A 23,658-nucleotide genomic window follows, 5' to 3' on the forward strand; every position below is an offset into this window, starting at 1 on the left:
TTTTTTCTGATACTTTCTTTTCCTCTGATAATTACATTATATCTATTGATATTCTTAATGATGTCCCACATTTCTCTGAGGTGCTGTTAATTTTTATTTGTACCTCTCTCTCTTTAGTTTTTGTTCTCTGTTAATGTTTTCCAGAATGTATAATCTTTATCAATATGTCTTCAAGTTCACTGATTCTTTCTTCTGCCAGGAGGTTAAAATCTGCTATTGATTTTTTCATTCTAGTCATTTTACCTTTCAACCCCAGAATTTACAGTTGGCTTTTCATTTTTTTAAAATAATTTATGTCTGAAAGTGAAGTCTCAGTCGTGTCCGACTCTTTGTGACCCCATGGACTGTAGCCCACCAGGCTCCTCCGTCCATGGGATTCTCCGGGCAAGAATACTGGAGTGGGTTGCCATTTCCTTCTCCAGGGGAGTCTTCCCGACCCAGGGATCGAACCCAGGTCTCCCGCATTGCAGGCAGACGCTTTAACCTCTGAACCATCAGGGAAGCCCAATTTATGTCTATTGATACTCTATTTGATGATGAGTTGTCATCATATCTTTACTTCTTTAAGCATGATTTCCTTTAGTTATTTGAACATATTTTAAATAACTGGTTTGAAGTTTTTGTTATATCTAAAATCTGGATACTCTCATGGGCAATTTTGTTGCTTGCATTCCCCCCTTTAAATGATATTTGTAATATACTGCATGTTTTCTTGTTTGTTTGGTGCATCTTATAATTTTTTTCAGTTAAAAATTATTTTTTTTATTATTACCAATCAGGTAATAATCATCGTTTCAATAGTTCTTTTCCAGAACATTTATAGTTAGTGCAACAAAGACAAATACTACTAAAGCACTGATACAGTAGATTTTGTAGTGCTTGCTGTTTCATGCATAACAAAAGGGAATATATACATTATATTTTATCAATTTATCTATTCATCCATTGATAGACATGTGGATTCTAATGGCTTTTTGGCTATTGTGAATAATGCTACTAAGAACATAAGTGTGCACATACTTGTTCAAATTTGTGCTTTCAGTTTTTATGGATATATACCCAGAAGGGGGATTGCTGGATCATATGCTAAGTCTATATTTAACTTTCTGAGGAACTGCCATTCTGTTATCCACAGCAAGTACACCATTTTCCATTCTCACCAGCAATCAGCAAGGGTTTCTTTGAATTTCTCTGTATCTTTACCAACACTTGCTGTTTTTCTGGATTTTTTTTGTTTGTTTTGATAGTAGCCTTTCTAATGGGTGTAGGTGGTATCTCATCATTGTTACAATTTGCATTTCCCTAAAGATTAGTGATTTTGAGCATCTCTATATGTGCTTATTGGCTATTTGTATATCTTCTCTGGAGAAACATCTATTCCAATCTTTTCCCCATTTTTGAAATGGTTTTTGTTGTTGTTACCTCATGATATTTTTGTTGATACCGATACAATATTTTTGTTGATATTAAGTAATATGTGGTAGCAACTCTAGATGCATATTCTCCTACCCCCACCTCCAACCTATTGTTTGTTTATTTGTTTAGTGACTTAGAGTACCTTGATAAAGTATATTTATCCATTTATCATTCCCCTGCAATGTGAAGTCTCTGATGTCACTCCTCAGAGGGGATAGCCTTGGATATGTGCACCTTTACCCTGGGATGACAGTGGTCATCCAACTGGCAACTGGCAATCTTCGATCATCTCTTACCCTGATTTCTTTGTTGTCTGCCTCATTGGGTACTACACCCAGATCTACTAATTGCTGGCTAGTTGCTCTACTGCTTTTGACAATGCTGCAGTGCATAGATTGCTTTACAACCATATCCTATTAAATTCAGGCAGATTTACTTGTTGAGAACAGTTAGTGGGTGGGGGTAGTAGCCTCTGATCTTCTCTTCTTGCCTCTCCAGATATAGGATATTCACCCTACATTTATCTTCATGCTTGGGACAGGATGATTAGGACCTGCCATGCCTAGGGTAGAGTCTGTACCCTAAAAGTAGGGACTGAGTGAAGGAAGTGAGCCTCCAACCCTTGGATGGATTAACCAGATATTTAATCTCTTCAACTTGAAGTTGGAAGGGATTGGAAGTGCTGGAGGCCTGCTCTTCTGGTGACTGAGAGCTGAGAGGGGAAGGAGCCCTCTCTTTTGGTCACACCAGCCTGGAGTGGCACGTCTGTCCAGCTGAGCTGCAGCAGGGAGAGAAGTGGGTCTTGGCTCATGTGCTAAAGACTCACTGTTCTTACTGAGATTTTGTTGATTTTCTTGAAAAAAATGTTTCTTCATTTGCTGTATCCTCTTGGGACAATTTCCAGAGACTTTATTTTATTTTTACTGCTTTATTTACCAATTATGGTTGTTTTGCTAGGGAACTATCCATGAGGCTCCTCATACACTGTGTTTGAAAGTGGGCTTTATGACTTTTCATTTTTAAATAAACAGCATATAAAAATATTTATTTATTTATTTAGGCTGTGCCAAGTCTTAGTTGCAGCCCGTGGCGTCTTCAGTCTCTGTGGGGCATGCAGGGTCTTTGGCTGTGGCATGGGAATGCTTGGTTGCGTCACGTGGTGTTTTTTGGGTTTTGTTTCTGACTGTACCTCATGGCACATGGGCTCTTAGTTCTCCGACCACGGATTGAACCTGGACCTCCTGCACTGGGAATGTGGAGTCTGTAGCCACTGGACCACCAGGAGAGACCCTAAATTTGTTGTTGTCGTTGTTATTTTTAATTTTATATATGTATGTGTGTGAGCTTCCCTGATGGCTCAGCAGGGAAAGAATCTGCCTGCAGTGCAGGAATTACAGGAAATGCGGGTTCAATACCTGAGTTGGGAAGGTTCCCTGGAGGAGGGCATGGTAACTCACTCCAGCATTTTTGCCTGGAGGATCCCATGGACAGAGGAGCCTGGCGGGCTGCAGTCCGTGGCGTCACCAAGCAGCAGACTCGACTGAAGCACCTGAGCATGCATGCATGTACGTATGTATGTCACCTGGTGAACTGGTAGTCTTCCCTTAATGAGGTAAATGCAGATGAATGACTGATTTTTAAATTGCATTTTTATTGAAGTATAGTTGATGTACAATATTAGTTACACGTGTACAACAGTGATTCACAAAAAAAATTTTTTTTTTTAAGTGGGTGCATAGTATTCTTTTTTAAAAAAACATCAAAATAAAATTGATGTATAACATTAGTTTCAGTTGTACTGTGTAATTAGTTGATATATGTATACATTGTGAAATGATCACCACAATAAATCTAGTTAACATTTATCACCACACATGGTAACAATTTTCCCCTGTGATAAGACTCTTTAAGACCTACTCTTGCTGCTGCTGCTGCTGCTGCTGCTGCTGCTGCTGCTGCTGCTAAGTCGCTTCAGTCATATCCGACTCTGTGCGACCCCATAGACGGCAGCCCACCAGGCTCCGCCGTCCCTAGGATTCTCCAGGCAAGAACACTGGAGTGGGTTGCCATTGCCTTCTCCGAATATCTACTCTTAGCAGCATTCATATACAATATAGTATTATCACCTATAGTCACCATGCTATACAGTGTGTCCCTAGGACTTATTTATTTTATGGCTGGAATTTTGTACCTTTTGACCCCCTTCACCCATTTCCTCCACCCCTTGCCTATGGCCACCACCAATCTTTTTGTATATATGAGTTTGATTTTGTTAATATTTTAAAAAATCCTAATGTAGTTGATTTATAATATTATATTAATTTCAAGTATTCAGCAAAGTGGTTCAGTTTTATATATATATTGTATTTTTCAGATTATTTTACATTATATTACATAATAAGATATTATATATACTTATAAGTACATAAGGTTATTACAAGATACTGAGTATTATTCTCTGTTACACAGTAAATTCTTGTTGTTTATCTGTTTTATATATAGTACTGTCTGTCTGTTAATCCCATACTCCTTGTTTATCTGCCCCTCCCTTTCCTCTTTGGTAACCATCAGTTTGTTTTCTATGTCTGTGTGTCTGTTTCTGTTTTGTTTATAGATTCATTTGTATTATTTTTAGATTCCACATATAAGTGATATATAAGATAATTGTTTATCTTTCTCTATCTGACTTACTTCACTTAGTATGATAATCTCTAGGCCCACGTGTTGCTGCAAATGGCAATATTTCATTCTTTTTAATGGCTGAGTAATATTCCAGACACAAACACATGTATTCCCATACACTGCACATCTTTATCCGTTCATCTGTTGATGGATACTTAGGTTGCTTTCATGTCTTGGCTATTGTAAATAGTGCTGTTGTGAACGTTGGGGTGAATGTATCTTTTCAGATTAGAGTTTACATCTTTCCCAGTATATAACTAAGAATAGGATTGCTGGATCATATGATAGCTCTATTTTTAGTTCTTTAAGGAATTGCCATACTGTTTTCCATAATGGCTGTACCAATTTACATTCCCACCAACAGTGTAGGAGAGTTCTCTTTTCTCCACATCCTTTCTAGCATTTATTGTTTATAGACTTTTTGATGATAACCATTCTGACTGGTTTGAGGCCATACTTCATTGTGGTTTTGACTTGAATTTTTCTAATAATTAGTGATGTTGAGCATCTTTTCATGTGCATGTTAGCCATCTGTATGTCTTCTTTGGAGACTTGTCTATTTAGATTTTCTGCCCATTTTTTCATTAGGTTGTTTTTGATATTGAGTTGTATAAGCTGTATATTTTGGATATCAGTCTTTTTTTGGTTGTATCATTTGCAAATATTTTCTCCCATTCCATAGGTTGTCTTTTTGTTTTGTTGATGGTTTCCTTTGCTGTGCAAAAGTTTTTAAGTTGGATTCAGTACAGTTTGTTTATTTCTTTTACCTTGGGAGCCTGAGCCAAGAAACTATTTTTACGATTTATATCAGAGAATGTTTTGTCTGTGTTCTCTTTCAGGAGTTTTATGGTGTCATGCCTTATATTAAGGCTTTTTTTTTTTTTTTTAATTTTGGTCATGCCACACAGCATGTGGGATCCTATTTCTCTGACCAGGGATTGAACCCACACTGCCTGTGTTGAAAGCACAGTCTTAACCACTGGACCACCAGGGAAATCTCTTTAAGCCATTTTGAGTTTATTTTTTGTATATGATGTGAGGGAGTGTTTTACTTTGATTGATTTATGTGAGGCTGTCCAGCTTTCCAAGCACAATTTGCTGAAGAGAATGTCTTTTTTCATGGTATATTCTTGCCTCTTTAGTTGAAGGTTGATTGACCCTGAGTCTGTAGGTTTATGTCTGGACTCTGGTCCTCTTTCATCGATCTGTCTGTGTTTGTGCCAGTACCACACTGTCCTAGTTACTGTAGCTTTGCAGTATTGTCTGAGGTCTAGGAGGATTGTGCCTACGGCTTAGTTTTTTTTCTTCAGGATTGCTTTGACAATTCTGTCTTTTTCTCTTTCTTTCTTTAAGATTTCACATGTAAGTAAGGACAGGCTCTAAAATAGCCACAGCACTTTCGGGAAATTCAACCAGGATTCTGTATTAATAGTTGATAGTTGTTCTGCAGTGTTCACTGCAGGGCATTCTTAGGCTCAGCTATATTTTCAGACATGTAGGACACCATGGGCCACATTCACATCAGGCACATTCAGAAGGACATGGGACAGGAGCCAGTGTCAGGCCCTCTGTTTTGGAGCCTGATAGCAGAGGCAGAGCTATAGGGTGCTCTTTAAGGGTGCAGTTTCAGGGCTTAGAGGCAGAACTGCAGCAGGCGGTGCTCAACTGCCCATCCTTATAAGCCTCATGCCCCCCAGTATAAAGTTGTAGATGCAGAACTCCCAGACCCTCAAAGAGCTGTGCCTGTTCCCAGAGGTATTGCGCTAAGGGGGAGCTTAAGTGATAATCTCCTGAAGGTGTGCATGCACCTCCAGTTAGGTGCCACTTGCCCATCAGGGGTCATTTTCATCCTATTAGCCCTCAAAAAGTGGACCATAAGTCACATTCTCATGTAGTAAGTGAAGAGGTTTTGTTACTCTGCTATCTACAGCAGTCCAGCTGGTTTTGCCAGTTACCCCACACTGTCCTCTGTAGCAGCCTTTTTTCCATCTAACATCATGTGTTGTGTTTAGTCACATCTCTTTTAATTTCCTGTCATCTGAAACAGTTGTCTTTCATGACATTGCTGATTTCAAAGAGTCCAGGCCAACTGAAATATGGACCATTTCACAATTTCCTTGTGATCAGATCAGGTGATGCACTCTGGTAGGAGCTCTGAAGACATAATGTTGTACCCTTCTTGGTACACCCACAGGAGGACACAGTGTGGCTAGTCCTGCTGCTGATTATGTTAAACTTGACTTTGACCATTAGGTTAAGGTAATGTTCATCAGAGTCTTGCATGCTGTGTGCGCAGGTTGCTTCAGTCATGTCTGACTCTTACGAGCCTACGGACTGTAGCCTGTCAGGCTCCTCTGTCCATGGGATTCTCCAGGCAAGAATGCTGGAGTGGGTTGCCATTCCCTTCTCCAGGGGATCTTCCCGACCCAGGGATCAAACCCACATCTCTTATGTCTCCTGCATTGGCAAGCAAGTTCTTTACCACTGGTGCCACCTGGGAAGCCCAAAGATAACTTTATCTCTTGTGATTATAAAACTGGTGGAGGTGATCCATGGAGACTATGTGACAATCCTATCCCTCAACAAGCTTTCATTCACCCATTTATTATCCATCGATGGTTCTTGCCTGAATAAGTTTTTACTGTGATGTTGCCAAATGGTGCTATTTGAACTAGACCATTCCTTCTACTTTATCATTACTTATTGATCTCATTTTTTAAAGGTACTTTTTAAATACCTGGAGCTCTGCTTCTCAGTGAAACAGGTTGGCTTCCTACGTTCATTATACCAAATTACTGAAAATTAAAACATCCGAATAGAATTAGGTATTTTAATCGGAACTGAAAAAAGCCTCTTGGACTAGGAGCATTTTGACATACCTGAAGAAGGACAAAAGGAGGGCTGGATGTGACAAGGGCCTGGACAGCTGCTCCCATCTCTGCCTGCCCTGGCATGCGTGGGAACATAGGAGGGTAATCTCAGGAAGTAAAAGAGAAACACTGTGTACAGTGTCAGTCGTTGAGTGAGTGTAAGGGTCTGTTTCAGCCATTTTCACATGGTTTCAAAAAGAGCCATGTCACAGAACTTCTACATTATGAACATTGAGTAACCTGTTTAAGTAGCAAGTTGTTAAACCCTATGCTAGTAAAATTATCATATACATGGGTTTCTGTCAATGCATGAGAGAATTGTACTTTGAAGATCAAATCTTATTTGAAATCAACATATAAAATGTTACTCCAAAGAATATTTGTCTCTAGGTGACATGTTGAGCCAAAAAACCCTACAGTTTATAAAGATTTTGTTTGGATTGACTTCCTCTTTTCAGTATGTAGCTTGTAAGCCTCTCGCTTCATACCTTCCTGACACGTTTATCTCACTCTTTACAGGTACCTCCTACTTAACAGACATTGTATGGTGGGCAGGAACAATTGCAAGTAAGTACTCTTTTTGGTGAAAAGCTTGGTCTTTTGTAAGATCAGTCATTTGTCTGGCAGGGCTGGGTCGAGGTTGTGGGTTGAGCTTAGCTTGTTCTTTGGAATGAGGACCAAGAGGGTGGGGAGCAATGGAGGGAGAGGGTAGAGGTTCCTGCTGCCTGAAATTAGCCCTGAATTTTATCCAGGTCAGATTGCCCTGGGTCTGAAGAAATTAAAGCACCTCTTGCTTCCTCATCTGTGGTTTGTCTGTGGGCATCTGGTGAACTTTTGCTCAGTGTCATTGGTTTACAAAAGAGAGTTTCTTCACTCAGCCTTAACAGAGGTCATGTGTTATATAAAGTTAGACTTCAGAACATTAAATATGTAAAGAAAAATTTTGTTAGATATTTCAGATGTATCTTGAGGTCTATTTGTCACATGTTGTATTTAGGCAAGAAATTTTCTGGCAGATGTTGCTTTATTGAAGAGCTCATGTTTGAGCTTTATCTTGATGCAGCCTCAGACACAGTCCTGTGCAGGCAATAGTGTTTCCACCGGACGTGCCAGCAGTGTGTCACTGGAATGTATCCCAGGCCGCTTGAAGGGCCATGGAAGCTCTATATGATCTGTCTTAAAACAGGGATATGTTTAGAAGAAAGTGGAAATACACTTTTATTGCATCCACTGTCAATCACTGTTGGTTAAGTCGGGAATTTTCATAGCAAGTTGAAGCTACTCCCTTGACTAATTAGGGCAGTGATAGATACTTCTGGGCCTGCTGTCCTCTGCCCTCAGGACTCTTAAACATGCAAACAGTGTCCCATATAGCCTTCCTCACCTGGAATGGAAAAGAAGCCCTTTCAGAGCACAGTCTTGCAGAATTCAACTCTGGGATGTTGCTCAAAGAGAGTTTTGTAATTGCCGTGATATCCTTGTGATTCTCTTGACAGTGGCTGTTGGCCAGATTGGAAACTTCCTGGCTTACACAGCGGTCCCCACGGTCCTGGTGACTCCTCTTGGTGCCCTTGGAGTGCCATTTGGGTGAGAACTGGGATTCTGTGTTTTGGTTTTTAATGTGTAGTTTAGGTATAAGAAAAGTTTTCATTTTAAATGTTTTTGTTAAAATAATAAAAGTAAAAGTTACTGAAGTTAGGTCTTTAGTATTGCATTTCTGGGCTTAATTTTATCCCTTCAGATTTAGTTGTGTGAATTATTAACCTTCTCTTAGACATTTGCTTTAGTATATTTCAAATTCTAACTTATTCAAGATTACAAACATGATGCTATTACTCTCCTGGTCTTTCTCTGGAGGACTTCCTAGAGATTGGAATCATCCAGCTCCTTGGCAAGTGATTCTGAGATATCAGTGAGCAAAACTGTCAGTTGGTGTTTTCTTTGTTTTATTGGTGTTTTATTTGCCATCTCCTACTGGATGCTAGGCAGTCCCCTGCCTCAGGAAGTTATGGAGGTTGGGACAAATGACACCTGGGCTCCAGTGGGTATGAAAAGGATTTGTTACTCACAACAGTCAATAGTAAATGTATCATTCAAGGAAAATGGCTCTGGTTTGATCTGGAGTAGAACAGGAACACTTCAGGGCTTTGAGTTTTTATTACAGTTAGGAGGTAAGCCAGGTAGGGAGTCCCATGCTCAGGCTAGGGTTTGCATACTTTGAAAGTTTAGTGCCAAGGGACTGAGTATGCTGGGGCCTAACATTATAAGCTCTCCTTTTTATGAGGTTGTCCAGATATGGGACAAAAGGGAAAAGACAGGATTGGGAACATGAAAGCTACCAGCCACCACAAATGGGGTCTTTCTCTTTTGAAAATGATTTTGTGAGACAGTTATTAAATACATTACAGGATCCCCAACCCCCATGCCACAGACTGGTAGCAGTCCTTGGCCTGTTAGGAACCTGGCTGCATAGCGTGAAGTATGCAGTGAGTGAGCAAGCGAAGCTTCATATGCTGCACCCCATTGCTCCCCATAACTTGCATCATCACCTGCACCACCATCCTGCCTGTCAACTCCCATTACTGCCTGACCAATCATTCTCCACCCCACCGCCCACCCCCGTCCATTGAAAAATTGTCTTCTGTGAAACCGGGCCTTGGTGCTAAAAAGGTTGAAGACTACTATATTAACACATATCCTTTAGTGAACCTATTTATATTATTTTACCTTTGAAGAAATTGTTAATAAACAGAGATAAAATAGAAGTGAAATAGAATCCAAGTTTCTAACTCATTGATATATTGGTATGCTGCTATGTTCCAGACAGAGCTACAAATACTTGTAGAGAAATGTATCTGTGATAGATGTAGTTAATTTAAAGTCACTTAGGCTTTAAGATTCTATAGCTTAAAAAATACAAAAGCATTTTCCAACATGTCAACCTTTGAAAATGCATTTGTATTTTTCTAATGCAAACATATTCTTAGTATTACATGTGGTTTAATATCACTTTTCATTTCGGATGACCCTGAAAAGCTTGGATTACATGAGTGGTGCTATCATTGGGGAATCACTGCTTCAGCCTTTCAGAGCCCAGCCTCTCTCTCTGTTTCCTGAAAAATGATCAGGCAAATAAACAACCCAGCTATGTGATCTTTGCATATTTAAGGTGCATATATTAAAATGCCTTTCCTCATTAATTTCCAAAGAACTATTCTTATGGACTTTGATAATTAGGTCTCCTAACCAGAAATGTTCATTACTCTGAGTCTTCAGGAGATGTTTCCCAAAGAAGTGTGTGAAATGGCATTCTGAATTGAAAGAGTGCTTTCAAATCAGGATCCCAATAAAAGATTTTTTTTAAAATAAGAAAACTAAAACTAATTTGGAAAAACCAAATATAACAATATATAGGTACATATATATATATTTTAAAAACAGTTCTATTTTTGTTAATGGAATGAGGTTGCTAGAATTATATAGAAATAGAGATGAAAAGAATGTGGCACTGGGAAAAAAGATGTCTGTCATGCATGAAATAGAATAGAGAGCCCCCAAAGAGGTCCACTTTTCTCTGCAGTGGTTTAATGTATGATAAAGTAATCATCTCAGCATCAGTTCAGTTCATTTCAGTCGCTCAGTCATATCCGACTCTTTGTGACCCCATGAATCACGGCACGCCGGGCCTCCCTGTCCATCACCAACTCCCGGAGTTCACTCAAACTTATGTCCATCGAGTCAGTGATGCCATCCAGCCATCTCATCCTCTGTCCTCCCCTTTTCCTCCTGCCCCCAATCCCTCCCAGCATCAGGGTCTGTTCCACTGAGTCAGCTCTTCGCATGAGGTGGTCAAAGTACTGGAGTTTCAGCTTTAGCATCATTCCTTCTAAAGAAATCCCAGGGCTGATCTCCTTCAGAATGGACTGGTTGGATCTCCTTGCAGTCCAAGGGACTCTCAAGGGTCTTCTCCAACACCCCAGTTCAAAAGCATCAATTCTTCGGCGCTCAGCTTTCTTCACAGTCCAACTCTCACATCCATACATGACCACTGGAAAAACCATAGCCTTGACTAGACGGACCTTTGTTGGCAACGTAATGTCTCTGCTTTTGAATATGCTATCTAGGTTGGTCATAACTTTCCTTCCAAGAACTAAGCGTCTTTTAATTTCATGGCTGCAGTCACCATCTGCAGTGATTTTGGAGCCCAAAAAAATAAAGTCTGACACTGTTTCCACTGTTACTCCATCTATTTCCCATAAAGTGATGGGCCCAGATGCCACGATCTTCTTTTTCTGAATCAGCGTTGAGCTTTAAGCCAACTTTTTCACTCTCCTCTTTCACTTTCATCAAGAGGCTTTTTAGTTCCTCTTCACTTTCTGCCATAAGGGTGGTGTCATCTGCATATCTGAGGTGATTGATATTTCTCTTGGCAATCTTGATTCCAGCTTGTGCTTCTTCCAGCCCAGTGCTTCTCATGATGTATTCTGCATAGAAGTTAAATAAGCAGGGTGACAATGTACAGCCTTGACGTACTCCTTTTCCTATTTGGAACCAGTCTGTTGTTCCATGTCCAGTTCTAACTATTGTTTCCTGACCTGCATATAGGTTTCTCAAGAAGCAGGTCAGGTGGTCTGGTATTCCCATCTCTTTCAGAATTTTCCGCAGTTTATCGTGATCCACACCGTCAAAGGCTTTGGCACAGTCAATAAAGCAGAAATAAATGTTTTTCTGGAACTGTCTTGCTTTTTCGATGATCCTCTGGATGTTGGCAATTTGATCTCTGGTTCCTCTGCCTTTTCTAAAACAGCATAGTACTTTTTAAAAGGCTTTTAAAAATGCTTTATTTGGAATTAATTTCCAAATTATAGGAAAATACAAGGTTAAGAACAATAATCAAAACAATATTCATATTGGGTCCCCCAGACACAGATTACCAAATTCTATCCCACTTTCTCCATCATTTGCTTTCTCTATATTAGCATTTTTCAGCCTTGATATTATCGACCTAGGGGCCAGGTAATTCTTTGCTTTGAGGGTCCAGTCTGTGCTTTGTAGGGTGTTTAGCAGCATTCCTGGCTTCCACCCACCAGATACCGGTAGCTCCTCTTCCCCAAAATGTCTTTGGACATAAGCAAATGTCACTTTGTGGGGCAAATCACCCCTGTTTGAGAAACACTGTTCTATTATGAATGTGATGTTTGTTTTGATTTTTGGATTTTGTTTTTGATCCTTATGAGATCAGTTATGTTTGTCATGATCTTTTACCCTTAAACTCTTTGACTTGTGTTTTCTGAGACTAGAAACATCTTCTTCATCAGTTCAGTCAGTCAGTTCAGTCGCTCAGTCATGTCCAACTCTTTGTGACCCCATGAATCGCAGCATGCCAGGCCTCCCTGTCCATCACCAACTCCCGGAGTTCACTCAAACTTATGTCCATCGAGTCAGTGATGCCATCCAGCCATCTCATCCTCTGTCCTCCCCTTTTCCTCCTGCCCCCAATCCCTCCCAGCATCAGGGTCTGTTCCAATGAGTCAACTCTTTGCATGAGGTGGCCAAAGTCCTGGAGTTTCAGCTTTAGCATCATTCCTTCCAAAGAAATCCCAGGGCTAATCTCCTTCAGAATGGACTGGTTGGATCTCCTTGCAGTCCAAAGGACTCTCAAGAGTCTTCTCCAACACCACAGTTCAAAAGCATCAATTCTTCGGTGCTCAGCTTTCTTCACAGTCCAACTCTCACATCCATACATGACCACAGGAAAAACCATAGCCTTGACTAGGCGGACTTTTGTTGGCAAGTAATGTCTCTGCTTTTGAATATGCCGTCACAGTTAGTCATAACTTTCCTTCCAAGGAGTAAGCGTCTTTTTTTTTTTTTTTTTCAGAAAAATACTATATTTAAAATAAAAATGAAAGTATCAGTAATATTTTGAATGCCTGATGAAGTGCTTTCACAGCAATACAAACAATTACTGTCTCCTACCACCTATGGATTCTTTTTTTTTTTTTTTTCTTTTTTTAATTTCATGGCTGCAGTCACCACCCGCAGTGATTTTGGAGCCCCCCAAAATAAAGTCGGACACTGTTTCCCCATCTATTTGCCATGAAGTGATGGGACCAGATGCCATGATCTTCGTTTTCTTAATGTTGAACTTTAAGCCAACTTTTTCACTCTCCTCTTTCACTTTCATCAAGAGGCTTTTGAGTTCCTCTTCGCTTTCTGCCATAAGGGTGGTGTCATCTGCATATCTGAGGTGATTGATATTTCTCCCGGCAATCTTGATTCCAGCTTGTGCTTCTTCCAGCCCAGCATTTCTCATGATGTACTCTGCATATAAGTTAATGGTATAATCATGAATTTTGGTAGATTTCACTTTATTTAATGTTAAATGTATCTTTCTGATCTGCCCTCCCCATTCCAATTTTGTTCATTGAGCCATTGTACCGTTATTCTATGCCATTATGCTTTATACCATTATTTTTCCGTCTAGGGAATGATCTAGTATAGCAAGAGCTGCATATAGTTGTCATATCTCAAGTTTAAAAAAGAGAGTTTCTTATTCTTTAAAAAAAAAATAGTGTTGGGAAAACTGGTAAACAATTTGTAGGGACATCAACTTAAATCCTAATCATAGCAGCATCAAAATATGATCTAACTGAACTAAGCATGGCCATCAAGTATGAAATACAACATTGAATGGTTTGTTGATACTACATTCAGGGACTGATTTGTGTGGTCACATGTTGTGTGATCAGTGTGTTGTGGTGTGTTATCTCACTCAGCAGTGCAGGTGTGCTGAGTAAAGCTGCAGTGAACTCATTGTGTTAACTAGCATCTCCATTAATACCTGCCTGTCTGTGACATGTAGCTACCAGTAATTTCTGTCTGATTTTCACTGAATAAACCTGCATCTCTAGCACAACCCAGAGTAAGTTATGTAGAGATTTAATTTGTGAAGGAGGAGAAAAAAAGTTTAGCTATGTACCTAGAGTTTATAGCCTATGTTTAAGAAAACTTCTAATGTGTTTTGTATCTTAGAAGGTTAAGAAGTTTCAAACATTTGAAGCAATAAAAATGAAAAGGTTAATTTTCTACACTGAGAGGTAAAATAAGAAGGATAAGAAAAAGATTTCAACAAATATGACAATAGTTAAAATGTGATATAAAGAATTTCTTAAATTGACTAAAATAATATGAGAATCCCAATAGATAAAATGACAAAGGTTGAAAAGTGCCACTTTTATACATATGAAAATAAATTTATTCCACTAATGTTAAACCACATTTTCAACAAAATGCACATAGCAAACATATAAACATCAAAAACATATATGTAGTGAAAGGAAGAAGAGTAACATAATATCTCACTGTAGTAAAGTTAGTATCAATTTGACATGTATTCTGATAAGCCTTAGAGAAAGCCTTAGGAAAATAACTTTTAAAAAACTATAGTGAAAAAAATCATTAAAGGAATTAAAATGTCACACTGTAAATATTCACTTAATGGAGAAGAGAGTAATGAAGAATAGGAAACAAAAAAAGACATGAAACATAGAAAACAAAAACTAAGATAATCTATCAGTAAAAACATTGAATGTCAGTGGACTAAACAATCCAATTAAAAGGCAAAGGTTGTCAGGCAGGTTTAAAAAAACAAGATCCAATTATATGCTTTCTACTTCGGACATAGTGTATATTCAGAGATACAAATCGATTGAATATAAGAGAAAGGAAGAAGATATATTATGCCAGTAGTAACCATAAGAAAGTTGGAGAGGCTGTGGATCAGATGAAATAGATTATAAAACAAAACAAATGTAAATGTAAAAGCTAAAATTGTAGAACTCTTAAGAGAAAACAGATGTAAATTTTTGTAATCTTGGATTAGGCAATGGTTTCTTAGATAAGAGACAGCCTACCCATGGGCATCACCAGAAGGTCAATACCAAAATCAGATTGATTATATTCATTGCAGCTGAAGATGGAGAAGCTCTATACAGTCAGCAAAAACAAGACCAGGAGCTGACTGTGGCTCAGATCATGAACTCCTTATTGCCAAATTCAGACTTAAATTGAAGAAAGTAGGGAAAATCACAAGACCATTCAGGTATGACCTAAATCAAATCCCTTACGATTATACAGTAGAAGTGACAAATAGATTCAAGGGATTAGATCTGATAGACAGAGTGCCTGAAGAACTATGGATAGAGGTTCGTGACATTGTACAGGATGGTGATCAAGACCATCCTCAAGAAAAAGAAATACAAAAAGGCAAAATGGTTGTCTGATGAGGCCTTACAAATAGCTGAGATAAGAGAAGTAAAAGGCAAAGGTGAAAAGGAAAGATATACCCATTTGAATGCAGAGTTCCAAAGAATAGCAAAGAGAGATAAGAAAGCCTTCCTAAATGATCAATGCAAAGAAATAGAGGAAAACAATAGAATGGGAAAGACTAGAGATTACTTCAAGAGAATTAGAGTTACCAAGGAAACATTTCATGAATGGATGGACACATTGAAGGACAGAAACGATATGGACCTAACAGAAGAAGAAGAAATTAAGGAGTGGTGGCACGAATATACAGAAGGACTCTCCAAAAAAGATCTTCATGACCCAGATAACCACAATGGTGTAATCACTTACCTAGAGCCAGACATCCTGGAATGTGAAGTCAAGTGGGCCTTAGAAATCATCACTGTGAACAAAGTTAATGTTCACATTTCCAGTTCAGCTCTCTCAAATCCGAAAAGATGATGTTGTTAAAGTGCTGCACTCAGTATGCCAGCAAAGTTGGAAAACTCAGCAGTGGCCACAGGACTGGAAAAGGTCAGTTTTCATTCCAATCCCAAAGAAGGGCAGTGCCAAAGAATGCTCAAACTACCGCACAATTACACTCATTTCACACACTAGCGAAGTTACGCTCAAACTTCTTCAAGCTAGGCTTCAATAGTACGTGTCCAGATGTTCAAGCTGGATTTAGAAAAGGCAGAGAAACCAGAGATCAAATTGCCAACATCTGCTGGATCATCAAAAAAGCAAGAGAATTCCAGAAAAACATCTACTTCTGCTTCATTGAGTACGCCAAAGCCTTTGACTGTGTGGATCACAACAAACGGTGGAAAATTCTTCAAGAGATGGGAATACCAGACCACCTTACCTGCCTCCTGCAAAACATGTATGCAGGTCAAGAAGCAACAGTTAGAACTGGACATGGAACAACAGACTGGTTCAAAATTGGGAAAGGAGTACGTCAAGGTTGTATATTGTCACCCTGCTTGTTTAACTTCTATGCAGAGTACATCATGTGACATGCTGGACTGGATGAATCACCAGCTGAAATCAAGATTGCTAGGAGAAATATCAATAACCTCAGATATGGAGGTGACACCACCCTTATGGCAGAAAATGAAGAGGAACTAAAGAGCCTCTAGATGAAGGTGAAAATGGATAGTGAAAAAGCAGGCTTAAAACTCAACGTTCAAAAAACAATGATCATGGCTCTGGTCCCATTACTTAAAGGCGAATAGATGGGGAAACAATGGAAACAGTGACAGACTTTATTTTTGTGGGCTCCATAATCCCTGAGAAAGGTGACTGCAGCGTGAAATTAATTAATTAAATTTAATTAATAATAATTAAAGGTGACACTTGCTTCTATGCCAAACATAGTGTATTAAAAAGCACAGACATTACTTTGCCAACAAAGGTCTGTGTGGTCAAAGCTATCATTTTTCTAGTAGTCATGTATGGATGTGAGACTTGGACCATCAAAAAGGCTGGGTGCCAAAGAATTGATGCTTTTGAACTGTGGTGTTGGAGAAGATTCTTTTTTTGAGTCCCTTGGACTGCAAGGAGATCACACCATTCAATCCTAAAGGAAATCAGTCCTGAATATTCATTGGAAGGACTGATGCTGAAGCTCCAATACTTTGGCCACCTGATGTGAAGAACTGACTCATTGGAAAAGACCCCGATGCTGGGAAAGACTGAAGGCAGGAGGAGAAGGGGATGACAGAGGATGAGATGGTTGGATGGCATCACCAACTTGATGGACATGAGTTTGAGCAGTCTCTTTTAGTTGGTGATGGACAGGGAAGCCTGGCAAAGAAGCTGCAGTCCACTGGGTTGCAGAGTCAGCCAGAACTGAGCAACTGAACTGAACTGAACTGAACTGAAAGCACAAGCAACAGAAGAAAAATAGATCAACTGGACATCATAATAATTAGAAGCTTTCGTGATTTAAAGGATAACATCAAGAAAATGAAAACTCAGGAAAAAAAGGTGACACCAAAGAGTGATGTCAGAAAACATCTCCCTACAACAATCAAGAATGTTGTTCCCCTAGCTAGAAAATGAAGAATAGATTAAGTAACCAGTTTCCCCAAGACTTTCAGAGCACCATGAGAAAGTCTCACCTAGACTGGCATAACAGAAGTGTATTAAGATGGCTAGGAACAAGGAAGAAAAGCAAGAGAAATCATTGGCAGCCATACAGTGGGAGTGACTGTGGTTTGGCTCTGTGAGTGCAGACACTAGCCTGTATCCCCACACCTGACCCTCACCAGCATGTGCTTCCTTGAAGCTAGCCCCTTCTGCTGTGCCTTGCCACGTTGCAAGCCTCCTCTGCAATATGCATGTTGGGAGTGGGTGGACTGACAGCCCCAGGAGAGCACTCTGAGAACCAGCCCTCCACAGCTACACTTTAGTCTGGATTGGGTCCTGTATGCATTTATGTATATAAATTTCTCTCTGTGTACCTATTTAACTGAATCCCAAATGCTTTGGCATGTTATTGCTTCATTTTTGTTCATTTCAAAGTGATTTCTAATTTCCCTTGCGATTTCTTTACTGATCCATTGATCATTTAGTAGTAAGTTTTCTCTTACCTATAAAGTCTGGAAAAGGTGACTGCTTCTTCAAATGTGCAGACACTTATGCAAAGCTATAGGAATCACAAAGAATCAGAAGACATGACTCCACCAAGAGAACCTCCAGTAACACCCAAAGAAATGAAGATCATGAATTTCCTAACAAATAATTCACAGTGATTGTGCTGAAGATTCTTAGCTTCAAAATAACATATAAACATTTAATTATTTCTTAATTATTTTTTGTCAGGAAAATAGTACAAGAACAAAATGAAAAGTTTAATGAAGAGACAGAAAATATAAAGAAGAACCAAACAGAAATTTTAGAGATGATGAATGAAATGACAGAACTGAAGAATTCAATAGAGAGCTTTAACAGTAGATAGCCAAACAGAAAAATCAGTAAGCTTGAAGACAGATCAATTGAAATTATCCAGTGTGAGGATCAAAAAGAAAAAAGAATGAAAAAGAATGAAGAAAGCTCGTAGTATTTAAATGGCATCGTTAAGAGAAACAATGTAGGCTTCATTGGAATCCCAGGAAAAGAAGCAGAGACAGGAGTAGAAAGCTTATGTAAAGAAATAGTGGCTGAGACCCTCCCAAACATGGGGAGAGATTTGGACAACCAGGTTTTTGAAGGCCATCAGTTCAGTTCAGTTCAGTCGCTCAGTCATGTCCGACTCTTTGCAACCCCATGAATTGCAGCACGCCAGGCCTCCCTGTCCATCACCAACTCCTGAAGTTCACTCAGACTCACGTCCATTGAGTCAGTGATGCCATCCAGCCATCTCATCCTCTGTCGTCCCCTTCTCCTCCTGCCCCCAATCCCTCCCAGCATCAGGGTCTTTTCCAATGAGTCAACTCTTTGCATGAGGTGGCCAAAGTACTGGAGTTTCAGCTTTAGCATCATTCCTTCCAAAGAAATCCCAGGACTGATTTCCTTCAGAATGGACTGGTTGGATCTCCTTGCAGTCCAAGGGACTCTCAAGAGTCTTCTCCAGCACTTCAGTTCAAAAGCATCAATTCTTCAGCGCTCAGCTTTCTTCACAGTCCAACTCTCACATCCACACATGACCACAGAAAAACCATAGCCTTGACTAGACGGACCTTTGTTGGCAAAGTAATGTCTCTGCTTTTGAATATGCTATCTAGGTTGGTCATAACTTTCCTTCCAAGAAGTAAACGTCTTTTAATAAGTTTCGTTAAAATTTCAGTCTGAAATGATCTTGTTCAATACACATAATAAAGCTATCTAAGATTAAAGTCAAAGGGAGAATTTTGAAAGAAGCAACGGAAAAAATTCATAGAAGGAAACCCTTATAAGATTATCAGTGTATTTCTGAGCAGAGATCGTTCAGGCCAGGAGAAAAGAGGATGATACTTCTGGAACCAAGAACTTCCAGATGTTCAAGCTGGATTTAGAAAAGATAGGGGAACCGAGATCAAATTGCCAACATCTGCTGGATCATCAAAAAAGCAAGAGAATTCCAGAAAAACATTTATTTCTGCTTTATTGATTATGCCAAAGCCTTTGACTGTGTGGATCACAACAAACAGTGGAAAATTCTTCAAGAGATGGGAATACTAGCCCACCTTACCTGCCTCCTGCAAAACATGTATGCAGGTCAAGAAGCCACAGTTAGAACTGGACATGGAACAACAGACTGGTTCAAAATTGGGGAAGGAGTACGTCAAGGCTGTATATTGTCACCCTGCTTGTTTAACTTCTATGCAGAGTACATCATGTGACATGCTGGACTGGATGAATCACCAGCTGAAATCAAGATTGCTAGGAGAAATATCAATAACCTCAGATATGGAGGTGACACCACCCTTATGGCAGAAAATGAAGAGGAACTAAAGAGCCTCTTGATGAAGGTGAAAATGAAGAGTGAAAAAAAGCGGGCTTAAAACTCAACGTTCAAAAAACAACGATCGTGGCATCTGGTCCCATTACTTCAGGGCTAATAGATGGGGAAACAATGGAAACAGTGACAGACTTTATTTCTGTGGGCTCCAAAATCATTGCAGATGGTGACTGCAGCGTGAAATTAAAACATGCTTTCTCCTCAGAAGAAAATCTATGCCAAAGCTAGACAGCGTATTAAAAAGCAAAGCCATTGCCAACAAAGGTCTGTGTAGTCAAAGCTTATCGTTTTTCCAGTAGTCATGTATGGATATGAGAGTTGGACCATCAAAAAGGCTGGATGCTGAAGAATTGATGCTGTTGAACTGTGGTATTGAGGAACATTCTTGAGAGTCCCTTGGACTGCAAGGAGATCACATCAGTCAATCCTAAAGGAAGTCAATCCTGAATATTCATTGGAAATGTTGTTGCTGAAGTTCCAATATTTTGGCCAACTGATGCAAAGAGCCGAGTCATTAGAAAAGACCCTGATTATGGGAAAGATTGAAGGCAGGAGGATAAGGGACTATAGAAGTTGGGAGGCATCACTGACTCAATGGACGTGAGTTTGAGCAAGCTCTGGGAGATAGTGAAGGACAGGGAAGCCTGGCATGCTGCAGTCCATAGGGTCTCAAAGCATTAGACATGATTGAGTGACTGAACAGCAACATATACAGACTATCCAGTCCAACAGCAGCATAGTACACATTCTTCTCAAGTGTGCAGGAGACATTTTCCAGGATACAACCTATTAGAGCTTACAGACAAGTCTTATCAAATTTAAGAAGATTGAAATCATGCCTTGTATCTTTTCTGACCAGAGTGGAATGAAACTACAAATCAACAACAGGAGAAAAGCTGGAAAATTCACAAACATGTGAATATTTGATATACACTCTTGAACAGTGTGTCAAAGAAGAAATCAAATAGGATATCCAAAAATATCTTGAAACAAAAGAAAATGGAAATCTAATATATCAAAACCTGTGGGATGCTACAAAAGCAGATCCAAGAGGGAAGTTTACATCAATAAACACGTTCGTTAAGACAAAAGAAATATATCAAATAAACAAGTTAATTTTTCCTCTCAAGAAACTAGGAAAAGAGCAAACTATCCCCAATGTATGCAGAAGGAAGGAAATAAAAAGCGAAACAGAAATAAATGATAGTGTCCATAAAAACAGTAGAGATGCTTTACAAAACTAAGAGCTCCCTTTTTTTGATAAAATTGAGAAACTTTTAGCTAGATTACCTAATGAATAGGAGAGAAGATTCAAATAAATAAAGTCAGAAATGAAAAATGAGGCTTTACAACTGAACTACAGACATAGAAAGATCATAAGATACTACTATGAACAATTACATACCAATAAATTGGATAATCTTGGAAATAACCGATAAATTTCTAAAGCATGTATCTTAACATGACTAGATCATGAAGAAACAGAAAATCTAAACAGGCTAAGAAAATTGAATCAGTAATTTAAAACATCCCAACACAGAAAAGTTTGTGGAAGAGATGGCTACACAAGTGAATTCTCTCCAATCTTTAGCTACACAAGTGAGTTCTAGCCAATCTTTAAAGGAGAATTAATACCTTCTCAAATCTTCCCAAAAACTGAAGAGGAGGGAACACTTCCAAACTCATTTTACAAAACTAGCATTACTATCGGAGAAGGCAATGGCACCCCACTCCAGTACTCTTGCCTGGAAAATCCCATGGACGGAGGAGCCTGGTAGGCTGCTGTCCATGGGGTCGCTAAGAGTTGGACACAACTGAGCAACTTCACTTTCACTTTTCACTTTCATGCTTTGGAGAAGGAAAGGGCAACCTACTCCAGTGTTCTTGCCTGGAGAATCCCAGGGACGGGGGAGCCTGGAGGGCTGCCGTCTATGGGGTCGCACAGAGTCGGACACAACTGAAGCGACTTAGCAGCAGCAGCAGCATTACTATAATTCCAACCAGAAAAGTACACTCCAAAAAGGAAATAACTTACCAATATCATTGAAGAATATTGATGCAAAAATTTGTAATATTAGTAAACTTAATTCAACAATACACTAGAAAATCATAAACCATGACCAAATGGGATTTGTATCAGGGATGCAGGGATGGTTCAACATCCATAAATCAACCAACCTGCTATGCCACATTAACAGAATGAAGGATGAGAATCATATGATCATCTCGGTAGATGCAGAAAAAGCATTTGGCAAAATTCCATATCTAGTCATGATAAAAACTCTGAACAAACTGGGTACAAAGGGAACATACTGCAATGTAATAAAGATCATATATGACAGTTTCACAGCTGGCTTCATACTTAACAGTGAAAAGCCAAATGCTTTCTCTCTAAGATCATTAATAAGACAAGGATGCCTACTCTTGCCACTTTTGTTCAACATAATACTGAAAATTAAACCAGAGGAAGGCAAGAAAATGCAATAAAATGCATCTACATGGGAAAGAAAGAAGTAAAATTGTTCCCATTTGGAGATAACTTAATATAGAAAATCCTAAAGACTCTAACAAAAAACTATTGAACTAGTAAATAAATCTAATGAAGTTCAAGATACAAACATCAGTGTATAAAAATCAGTTACATTTTTACAGTCTAAGAATGAGCTATCAGAGAAAGAAGTTAAAACAATTTACAGTTGCATCAAAAACAATAAAATACCTAGGAATAAATTTAACTAAGAAAGCAAAACTTGTACACTAAAAACCATTGACATCGATGAAAAAAATTGAAGAAGACACAAATAAAGGCAAAGGTCTTCCATGCTTATACATTGAAGAATTAATGTTGTTAAAATGTCCATGCTGTCCAATGCAACTTCAGATTCAGTGCAATCCCTATCAAGATTCCAGTGGCATTTTTTTCATAGAAAGAGGACTGTCAACCTTAAAATTTGTGTGGACCTGCAAAAGACAAAGATAGACAAAGCAATCTTGAGAAAGAACGAAGCTGGAGGCATCACATTTCCTGACTTCAAATTATATTGTCAGCTATAGTAATCCAAACAATATGGTATTGGCATACAAATGGACATATAGATCAGTGAAACAGAATGGAGAACCCAGATAAAACCCACACATGTATGGGCGATTAAGACAAAAGTATCAAGAATATGTGATGGAGAAAGGATAGTCTCTTCCTGATAACTGGTAAAGTCCACATATAAAAGAATGAAACTAGATCACTATTTTACTTTGTACACAAAAATCAACTCAAAACCTAAGACCTGAAACCATACCAAAAAAAACCCCAAAAAAACTCCTGGAAGAAAAGTATAAGGAGTAAGCTCCTTGATATTGGTGTTACACATTTTTTGGGTCTGATATCAAAAGCAAAGGCAGCAAATGCAAAAAAGTAAGTAAGAAGGACTACACCAAACTAAAGTGCTTCACCACAGCAATGAAAACCATGAACAAAATAAAAAGGCAATTTATAGAATGGGAAAGAATTTACAAATCATAATAGGATAAGGGGTTAATATCCAAATTATATAAAGAACTCAATAGCAAAATGCCCATAAAAAATCTGATGTAAAAATTAAGCAGAAGAAGTGAACAAATATTTTTCCGAAGAAGACATACATATGGGCAATAGGTACATGAAAATGATAGCTTTCGGTTAATGGTGTCAGATTCGTGATCTCCGAAGAAGATGATTTAACTTCAGGACCAGGGACCGGGCTTGATCACTCAAGAGCTTTTGTATAGCAGAGTTTTATTAAAGTCGAAAGGGACAAGGAAAGCTTCTGACACAGACATCAAAAGCGGGCCGGAGAGTGCCCCCCTTGCTAGTTTTAGCAAGCTGTTTTATGTCTGTTAGAAAGCTATGAATCAGATAAGAGAGACACCTCAAGGGTGACGGAGTTTCACCAGGCCCCTCTCCCACAGTATGCGTTTTTG

General features: G+C 39.0%; 1 protein-coding gene across 1 annotated transcript in view; it reads left to right on the plus strand.

The window, feature by feature from the left end:
• The window catches only part of NIPA1 (NIPA magnesium transporter 1), a 50,123-nt gene that overhangs the window by 14,196 nt on the left and 12,269 nt on the right, over positions 1-23,658 (plus strand). Inside the window, exons 2-3 of the mRNA XM_002685192.7 lie at positions 7,488-7,535; positions 8,465-8,555. Of these exons, the coding sequence (XP_002685238.3) occupies positions 7,488-7,535; positions 8,465-8,555 (139 nt within the window). The remainder of the gene's footprint in view (positions 1-7,487; positions 7,536-8,464; positions 8,556-23,658) is intronic.

The sequence above is a fragment of the Bos taurus genome, chromosome 2 (genome assembly GCF_002263795.3).
Source record: "Bos taurus isolate L1 Dominette 01449 registration number 42190680 breed Hereford chromosome 2, ARS-UCD2.0, whole genome shotgun sequence".
In the NCBI taxonomy this organism is placed as follows: Eukaryota; Metazoa; Chordata; class Mammalia; order Artiodactyla; family Bovidae; genus Bos; species Bos taurus.